Source organism: Rhincodon typus, chromosome 9, assembly GCF_021869965.1.
Source record: "Rhincodon typus isolate 14 chromosome 9, sRhiTyp1.1, whole genome shotgun sequence".
Classification (NCBI taxonomy): Eukaryota; Metazoa; Chordata; class Chondrichthyes; order Orectolobiformes; family Rhincodontidae; genus Rhincodon; species Rhincodon typus.
The window spans coordinates 40,558,284-40,568,797 of record NC_063340.1 but is presented as its reverse complement, the minus strand read 5'-3'; the positions used below and the strand labels follow the sequence as shown (position 1 = coordinate 40,568,797).

Genomic DNA, 10,514 nt, shown 5'->3' with positions numbered 1-10,514 from the left:
TCTCAGAAATCTTCAAGCTGTGATTTGGTTGAAATTGTAATCAACAGCAAGAACAGATTATATTTATATTGGGCATTTAGTCTAATAAAATGTCCCAGACTCTTCAGAAGTATTCTAAAACAAATTATAACACCAAGCCACCTAAAGAGAAATTAGATTAGGTGATGAAAAGTATGCAAAAGAGGTAGTTTTTAATGTACTAAGGGAGGAAAGTGAGATAGAGGTGGAAAGATGCAGAGTGTATGACGCAGAGTTTAGAGCCTGAGTACCTGGAGGCACAGCCATCGGGGTGGAACGATTGTAATCAGGAGTGCTCAAGTGTCAGGATAAGAAGAATGCAGATATCTCAGTGGGTTGTGGGCCTCAAAGAGATTCCAGAGATAGAGAGTTGAGGCCATCATGGCATTTTAAAAACAAGGATGATAATTTTAACACCAAGATGTTGCTTGACTATGTGCCAGTGTATGTCCGTGAACCTAGGAGTGATGGATGAATGGGACTAGGTGCAAATTAAGACTTGGACAACATAGTTTTGAATGACTTAATATTTATGTAGGATAAAATGAGAGACCCCGTCAGGGGTACCACAGAATAGTTAAGTCTAGAGATTACAAATCCATGAATGAGAGATACAGCAGCAACTGAACTGAAATGGAGGCAATGCTGGGCCATGTTATAATGTTCTTGGTGTCCTATTGTATATGCCCTCTAGATAAGCTATACTTTATTTTAGTGTATATTACAAAGACCAAAGCCATCATCTTCAGCCTCCCAAATACGCCTTGGGCAGAGTCCGATCAACTTGGTCAGCTCTGATGAAGAGTCATCTAGACTCGAAACATTAGCTTGCTTGTTGTCCGTGGATGCTGCCTGACTCACTGTGATCTCCAGCATTTTTGTTTTCAGTACAGATTCCGGCATTTGCAGTAATTTGCTCCTAACCTGTCCCTTCCTATTGACCTATGATCACCTGAACATGAGGTGTACAGTCAATGAGTGAATGTATTCCTCCAGTGTCTTACCAAAGTAGTTTTTTTTTGTGTGTGAACCTAGACAATAAGGGTCAGTAGACTGTATGTCAGTTATAGCATCAATCACGGTTAATTGGGATCCTGTCCTGATTGACGCCCACATAAGTGTAATTTACAATAGTAGTGGTCAGATACTTAATAAAACTTGGAAATGTAATAGCTGAAACTCATAGATATTGAGGTCAATTGTTGTGCCAGATCAGCTAACTGAACATGGATCATGGTTTGAACTTTGAAGCCTCCTAGTTTGTATAATAGTTCGATAATATGTAGTTTTTCACTAGGACACAAGCAAAACCAGAACTTGAATGTTACTACTTTTGTGTAATAAAAGTGAGACAGGAAGAGCCATCTGCTTATTTGATGCCCAATTCTGTTAGTTTTCTTATGAACACTCTATTATAAGAGGTATCTCTTGTTTTCAGGAGCACCAGGATAACGGACCCTTGTTCACAGAGCTGAAATTTTATCAGAGAGTGGCGAAGTCTGAGCACAGTGGGTAACTATGATGTAGGGTGCACTAATTGCTCATTGTATCTGTGGGACTGTACTTGTATTTAATTAGGAGAAATTTGTGTACTGTGATGCCTTTGTACAGCTTTTTTTTTAATTACTGCAACAGTAGGTTCAGGGTGAAAGTCTGCATATCATCATTGTCTTTATTCTATAGATTAAGAATGAGGAAAATAATAACTGAAACATAATTGCAGCAATGTTATTAAGATCATAAAGAAATAAGTTCATTTTGCTTTGTTTATAGAAAGAAAACACAATTATTTTAATGAAGTTTCTCTTTTGAGGTTGTAGACATGCTCGCCAAGCCAGTGGGTTCGGTTGCAAACATTTCGTCACCCTGCTAGGTAACATCATCAGCCCACCTCCGGTGAAGCGTCGGTGTTCTGTCCCACTTGTTATTTACATGCATTGGTTGGCTGGGGTGATTGGTATTACTTCCGGTTTTGTTTCCCACTGAGAAACAAAACCAGAAGTAATGCCAACCACCCCAGCAAACCGTGGCATATAAGTAACAAGAGGGACAGAACACTGATGCTTCACCGGAGGTGGACCGATGATGTTACCTAGCAGGGTGACGAAACGTTTGCAACCAAACCCACTGGCTCGGTGAGCATGTCTACAACCTCATCCACAACCCGAGCAACAAATCTTCTTAAACTTTAAGTTTTTCTTTTGTTTGTATATTTCTTTACCAGTAAAGAAGTGGATGAAGGATCACCAGTTGAGTTTCTTAGGAATACCTGCTTACTGGGGATCAGGGTTGGTTGAACATAATGGGAAAAGGTGAGAAAGTTCCAAATTTATTGCCAGTATATGCCAGACAATTCCTATCTCTTTGAAATGTTGACTTTTCTTGTCTTTACAGCTATAGGTTTATGGTATTAGACAGACTTGGTATAGATTTGCAAAAAGTGCTGGAAGCAAGTGGAAACCAACTGAGTAAAACAACTGCTTTGCAGATAGGCAGTGGACTGGTGAGTAGTTAGACACACACATGATTGGGTGATATATTGTACCAACAGGAGGCCAGAATCACAGTGAATGCCAGGCTTTATTTGACACTGTGAATGAACTGAATATTCTACATGAAGATGAATACCTGGTAAATGAGACAATCTGGGCAAAATCAGATGGATGAGGACAACTGCTAATATAACATGATAGACAACCTGCTATGTATTTGAACTCTTTCATGGCCAATTTTATTCCCTTTAGGGTTCCAAATATCAGAGTATTTCCCAAATAATCTTTTGATCTTGGGAAGAAATGCATGACATAACATATAAATGATAAGTCTGATCTTTCTATTTTACTGGGCTTTCAGACAAGGCAGACCGTTGAGACCAATGATTTCCTTCTTCACCATGGGTTAGTGAGAAGGTTCCCGCTGCATATTACTTTCCAATAACCCCAGCTGCAAAGTCAGAAGCAGTGTGATGGGTCCTAGAGGAGAATCCAGTAAACCTGGAAATGATAGCATTGGGCTGTACAGCAATTCCATTTTAAGGTGTGCAAGACCAGGTTAGAAACCCAAACCAGTCATTTTTTTAGTTTAACTGTTTATCCTTGGATGATGGTATGATAGTCTACTACTTCTCATGCTGTACTACAACTGAAAGTTTAAAAACTGACAATCTCACTGTTATTCAATTTAATAAACCTGGTTAGCAGCAAAAATGACATTGTGATCTGCCAGATGGCTGTTTAAATTGAATTGATTCAGTCAGGACCTTCAGGGAAGGAAATTTTGTATCCTTGACTGGTCAGGTTTTCATGGACTCCAGTTTTGCCCTATATGGTTAACTTTAAATGGTGTTGCAATCAATTCCTTTTAAGGGAGTGGAGAAATTCAGATATCTGTGAATTTTAGACTTTACAGATTGTAGAGTATCTATGAGAGGTTTGAAGATGAAGTTAGAACAAAGAACATAGAACATTACAGCGCAGTACAGGCCCTTCGGCCCTCGATGTTGCGCCGACCTGTGAAACCAATCTGAAGCCCATCTAACCTAAACTATTCCATTCCAAGGATTCTGGTGGTCCTCTGATCTGACACAATGGCTAATTCGTTACCGAATTACAAGTTACCGAATTGCATTTTTGTAATGCAGCATCTTAATATTGATAAACTACAAGGGTGCTGCAAATGCTTTGAAAGAAACATCCTGTAAATTTGTTTTACCCCTGATCGACTTATAGTATTAGAATCTCTTTGAAAATGTGGTCTACTTAAAGTGAAGAGAAATGAAAACCAGCTTAGTTCAACTGTTGCACATTTATTAATTCTCTAAAAATGGTTAACAGTAGTGAAGGTTAAATGCAAGGTATGTAAGGAAATATGTTTAAACCTTTTATATGTGCTGGCTTGCTATCAGCTAGGCTTGCAATGGACATGCTATGTCAGTGTGGGTTCTTGCACAAGACGAATTAGCCATTGTGTCAGATCAGAGGACCACCAGAATCCTTGCAGCAAAATAGCAACAGGGTTTACTAATTTTGCAAAGTTCTTATTACTAAAACTTTGAAGATGAGGCAATAAGCTAATATAAATTTCAGGGGCCATTTGGTTTGTTCTTGGACATGACTTGTGCAGTACCAGGTACAGTGGGTAGAATCCCTGGCTCTGAGCCAGAAGGTCTAAGTTTAAGTCCTGCTTAGGAACCATTGGCTAAGAAAGGTAGTAAGAGCATAATAGTTAGGTATCCACTTCTAAATCCTTCCAGCATACACCAGTGGTCGGTGGTAAGAGCAGTCAAGATTCCTGGTCAGCCACATGATGGAAAGAAATTGGAGCTTCTGCTATCAGCACTGACTTTTGTGTGAAGGATAAAAAAGAAACATATTAATAAATGTGAGAGATTGCAGAGTTGCAAGATGCAGAGAGATCTGGGCATCCCAGTGCATGGATCACGGAAGATTAGTGTGTAGGAACAGAAAGTAATTATGAAGGCAAATAGAATGTTATGTTTATTGGAAGAACAATTGAATACAAAAAGAAGGGATGTTATGCTTCAGCGAGAAAGGACATTGATGAGACCATATGTGGTAGTCTCCATATTTAAGGGAGAATGTAAATATGTTGTAAGAAGCTGTTCAGGCAAGGTTTACTAGACTAATCTCTGTAATAGGCAGGTTTTCTTGAGGAAAGATTGGACTGCTGTGGTTGAATCCTCTGGCATTTAGAAGAGCGAGAGATAATTTTATTGAAATATATAAAGTCCTGAAGAGTTTTGATAATGTCGATGTGGAGAGGATTTTTCCTCTTGTTGGAGATTCTAGATCTCGGGGTCATTTATAAAATAAAGGGTAATCCATCGAAGACAGAGATGAGGTGCAATTTTTTTCTTACAAAGTGTCATGTGTCCAAAAATGGAAGAAGCCGACTCTTTAAATATTTGTAAGGCGGAGGTAGATAGATTCTTGATAAACAAGAGGGTGAAAGGTTATCATAGTTAGGTGGTAATGTGGGGCAACCAGATCAGACATGATCTTTGAAATGGCAGTGCTGGTTCAAAAGGCTGAGTAGCCTAGTCTTGCTTTGTACATTTCTACTGAAAGTTGCAAACCTCAGCATTTCAAACTATCTTGGGAGGTAGGGAGTTGGCGGAGTTAGCTGCATGTTTAGTATGAATCAGATCATTATTATTATTATTATTATTATTATTATTATTATTATTAATTCATGCACAACATGAGTAATGTAACCTATCATGTGTAGGAAAACGTATTGTTCCCTGTAACTTGCAGACTGACATCTGTTAAAACAATTCATTTCTGCAGCTTGATATTTTGGAGTTTATTCATGAACACGAATACATCCATGGTGATATCAAGTCAGCAAACTTGCTTCTAGGCTTCACAAATCACAAAGAGGTATTGTAAACCGTTGTGCTGATGACAGTTATGTTTTTAATTTGCTTAATGAACAAAGGAGAGAAATAAAGACCACAAGAAAATGCTTAAACATGAAAGAAATAAACTATTCTGATGTGACTGATTTCGGAACCTCAGTCACCTTTTTTCAAATGTGTGGAAGCTGTTCTAGTGGCCATAGAATATTTGTAGCCTGTTGAATATATCACATCTCTCATTGCTGGATTCTCAAAGCATTTACTTCATAAATATTTATAATTTGCAAGTCTTATTGTCGTGTTATTTCTTGTACTGTAACACGACTCAAATAAGTTGAACTGGAATATGCAGTCTGTTGTGGGGAACTGTTGAATGGAGAGTAAATGGAAAGAGATTTGCAAAATTATTGTATTTGAAGCAATAAAAAAGTGTAAGAATATTAGTGAAGACAAATGCTGAATCACTTGAATGACGTGAAATTGTAGTTTAAGGAAAATGTGATGTCAGCAATGTCGTCAGAAAACTGGACATATTGCAGCTTATTGTATCACCGTATTTTTTTAGACAGTATTTTAGGGGTGCAGTGTTTGACTGGCAAAGTTTACATTGAGATGTTTAACATTTGTCATCTTACTTAAGAACATAAGAACTAGGAGCAGGAGTAGGCCATCTGGCCCCTCGAGCCTGCCCCCCATTTAATAAGATCATGGCTGATCTTTTTGAGACTCAGCTCCACTTACCCGCCCACTCACCATAACCCTTAATTCCTTTACTGTTCAAAAATTTATCTAGCCTTGCCTTAAAAATATTCAGCAAGGTAGCTTCAACTGCTTCACTGGGCAGGGAATTCCACAGATTCACAACCCTTTGGGTGAAGAAGTTCTTCCTGACCTCAGTCCTACATCTGCTTCCCTTTATTTTGAGGCGATGCCCTCTAGTCCTAGTTTCACCTGCTAGCGGAAACAACCTCCCTGCCTCCACCTTATCTATTCCCTTCATAATCTTATGTTTCTTAAAAATCTCCCCTCATTCTTCTGAATTCCAATGAGTGTAATCCCAGCCTACTCAGTCTCTCCTCATAATCCAACCCTCTCAACTCTGGAATCAATTGAGTGAATCCCCTCTGCACCCCCTCCAGTGCTAATATATCCCTTCGCAAGTAAGGAGACCAAAACTGCACACAATACTCCAGGTGTGGCCTCACCAGGACCCTATACAGCTGCAGGATAGCCTCCCTATTTTTAAACTCCATCCCTCTAGCAATGACAGACAAAATTCCATTTGCCTTTTTAATTACTGGCTGCACCTACAAACGTACTTTTAGCGATTCATGCACAAGGACACCCAAGTCCCTCTGCACAGCAGCATGCTGCAATTTTTTTACCATTTAAAACATAGTCCATTTTGCTGTTATTCCTACCAAAATGGATGACCTCACACTTATCAACATTATTCTCCATCTGCCAGACCTTTGCCCACTCACTTAGACTATCTATATCCCTCTGCAGACTTTCAGTGTCTTCTGCACAGTTTGCTCTACCACTCACCCTAGTGTCATCTGCAAATTTTGACACACCACACTTAGTCCCCAACTCCAAATCATCTATGTAAATTGTAAACAATTGCGGTCCCAACACTGATCCCTGAGGCACACCACTAGCCACTGACCGCCAACCAGAAAAACACCCATTTACCCCTACTCTTTGCTTTAAGACACCACTAAGGCAGGGGATCCTGGCAAGTAGGTCAGGACAGCCTTGATACCAGTCCAGGGGCTTGGACATGATCAGATGGCTGCTGTTTGTCCCTAGGAACACCTTGACCTTCAAACGTAGTTCAGTCAATATCCAAATTATTTGTTTCTGTTGTTGCTTATGCTCGGAGCTCTCCATAGGCCAACCATCCAGTCTAATTGTTCCACTTCCTGAACAAAGTAATTACCAAAAAATGATTCACTATTATTTACAAAAACATCTCCTATTCTGCTTTCACACAGGTTAATTTCTACATTTTAGCAAACAACTTTGTTGAACAAATTAATTAACAAAGTTAATATAACTCTATAATGTGGAGGTCTAAAGAAGAATCATATTGCCTCAAAACACTGGATGGAATGTTCTCTTCCTTGATATGGTGAGAGTAAGGGTAAGATTGTTCTAATTTCCTCCCTTTCTATAACCTCTGGATTACTTGTCGCTGTTGGGATGGTACTGGTGTCCTTCACCATGAAAACTGAAACAAGATATTGATTTAATGACTCTGCCATTTCTGTGTTCCCCACCAGTAACTGGGGAGTTAGTATTGGGACACTGGTTTAATCCCAGTAGTGACAGATAATGCAGAGGTTGTAGAAAGGGAGGAAATTAGAGCAAGCATCATCACCCGGGAAAAAGTACTGAGCAAACTCTTGAGATTAAAGGCAGACAAGTCCCCAGAACGTGATGCCTTATATCCTAGGCTCCTAAAGGAAATGGCGCCTGAGATAGTGGGATCCATTTGTTATAGTATTACAAAATTCTCTGGATGTGAGGAACATTCCACTGGATTGGAAAAATACTAATATAACACTCTTATTCAAAAAGGCTGGGATGCAGAAAGTAGGAAACTACAGACCACTTAGCCTAACATATATGTCACTGGGAAATTGTTAGAATCCCTTATTAAGGAAATAATAACAGATCATTTGGAATGTCAAAATACAATCCGTCAGAGTCAGCATGGCTTTATGAAGGGCAAATCATGTTTGACTAATCTGCTAGCATTCTTGGAAGATGTTACAAGCTTTGTGGACTATGGTGATCTTGTATATACAGTATATCTGACTTCAAGAAGGCATTTGATAAGGTGCCACACAAAAGGTTCATGTAGAAGGCAAGATCATATGGGGTCAAAAGTATTAGTTTGCATGGATGATTGGTTAATCAACAGAAAGCAGAAAATCAGAATAAATGAGTCTTTTTCTGCTTGGTAAGATGTAACTAGTGGAGTGTTACAAGGTTCGGTCCTCAAGTTCCAACTTTTGCAAGCTGTATTAATGACTTGGATGCAGGGATGGAAAATACCTTGGCCAAATTTACATATGACACTAAAAAGGTGGGAAAATGAGTTATAGAGTCATAGTGTTGTACAGTATGGTACAACTTGTCCAAGCCGACCAGATATTCTAAATTAAAATAGTCCCATTTGCAAGCATTTGGCCCGTATTCCTCTAAACCTTTCCTACTCGTGTACCCATCCAGATGTATTTTAAATATTGTAATTGTATCAACCTTCTCCAGTTCCTCTGGCAGCTCATTCCATGCACGCACCACCCTCTGTCTGGAAAAAGTTGCCCCCTTAGGTCCCTTTTAAATCTTTCCCCTCTCACCATAAACCTATGCCCTCTAGTTTTGGACTCCACTATCCTAGGAAAAAGACCTTGTCTAATCATCCTTTCCATGCCCCTCATGATTTTATAAACCTCTATAACGTCACCCCTCTACTTCCGACGCTCCAGGGGAAATTGGTCCCAGCCTACTCACATTCTCCCTATAGCTCAAACCCTCCAAACCCAGCAACATCCTTGTAAATCTTTTCTACACCTTTTCAAGTTTACCAACACCTTTCCTACAGCAGGGAGACCAGAACTGAATGCAGAATTCCAAAAGTGGCCTAACCAATGTTCTGTACAGCTGCAACATGAACTCCCAGCTCCTCTTTTCAATGCACTGACCATTAAAGGTCAGCGTACTAAACGCCACCTTCACTATCCTGCTGTTTGCAATGAAGAAATAAGAAATTTACAAACTGATGTGAATAGGTGAGGAAACACGGCCAAAATTCAGTAGATGAATTTTAACTTGGACAAGCTTGAGGTTATATTGGTTGAAGGAACAAAGGGCAATGTCTTATGTAAATTGAGAGAAACTTCAGAATGCTTCAGTACAGAGGGATCTAGGAGTGCTCATGAATGCATCTCACAAAACGTGTCTGCAGGTACTGCAAACAATAAGGAAGGCAATAAAAACAGAATTTGTTGGAGAAGCTCAGCAGATCTGGTTGTATCTGTGGGAAGAAAGCAGAGTTAATACTTTGAGTCCGGTGACTCTCAGAACTGTTAACAGCTGGGAAGAAGTGGTATGTCTGATGAAGACAAAGTAGGTAGTGGGTATGGAGATGATGGGGGTATAGGTGAGTGGATACATGGAGACAGAGCCCAGAGAGAGAGAGATAAGAGAGGTAGGTAAACAAAGAGATAATGGATAGCAGGCCAGGAAGGAAGAAAAGCGGAATAAGTGATGATAAGATGGATGCTTTCATGCTGACGAAAGCACTCACTGCTTATGGCCCTTAACTTACTTTCTCAAATTGTAAGTTTATTACTTTCTCAGTGCTCACTCACGTAAGCACTTGTTTGGAGGCTGCTAGCCTCTGCTGGGCCACATTGCCTTCTTAGCAGATGCTGACCTGAGCATCAAGTTAGGGGTTTCAGCGAATGTGTGTATGAAACTGCTTTCTTCATGCACAATGTTGTTAATGCTCAGTTACAGGCTTCCAGTCTTTGTAGTTTGGCTTGCTTTTTGGTACACAGAGACAGGTAGGCATTTAATCATGGTACAGTAAATCTGCGTCAGTCAAATGGAAGTGGACCTATTGCTGTGGAGCACTATACCACATCAAGGTTGCAGCATGTGCCAGCTTCTGTGGCAAACACATTGGATGTGCTTCAAGCAAATGACCAAATCTGAAAGTCTAAGGGAACCCATCCTTAGTAGTGTCAAGTTGGACAATGGTCAGTCAGGGGGTACTGAAACAGTCAGGTAATTAGCTTTTTGGGTTCTTACCCAGGGGATTGGCCACAGTCAGTTATGCACTTGGTCTTACCTTTGTACAGAGGTCAGTGTCTTTGCAGTCAGGGGATTGGACCACGCACAGTCCTACAGCTCAAATACAAGTATTCAGAGGATTTCTGGTAGTTCAGTCTGGGTATTGCGGAGAAATCAGTCTGTCCATAGCCCATGGTCAGTCCTGGGAGTTTGATCAATAATGGTTAAGGTCAGCACATGGAATCCTGAAGAAAATGGGCAAAACAAGTCTGGGATAGTAGGAACTGCAGATGCTGGAGAATCTGAGACA

General features: G+C 40.0%; 1 protein-coding gene across 1 annotated transcript in view; it reads left to right on the top strand.

Annotated features, from left to right (window-relative positions):
- Positions 1-10,514, top strand: part of LOC109932321 (serine/threonine-protein kinase VRK1-like) — a 105,954-nt gene that overhangs the window by 7,275 nt on the left and 88,165 nt on the right. The window contains exons 3-6 of the mRNA XM_048600988.1: positions 1,457-1,526; positions 2,243-2,330; positions 2,413-2,521; positions 5,328-5,420. Of these exons, the coding sequence (XP_048456945.1) occupies positions 1,457-1,526; positions 2,243-2,330; positions 2,413-2,521; positions 5,328-5,420 (360 nt within the window). The remainder of the gene's footprint in view (positions 1-1,456; positions 1,527-2,242; positions 2,331-2,412; positions 2,522-5,327; positions 5,421-10,514) is intronic.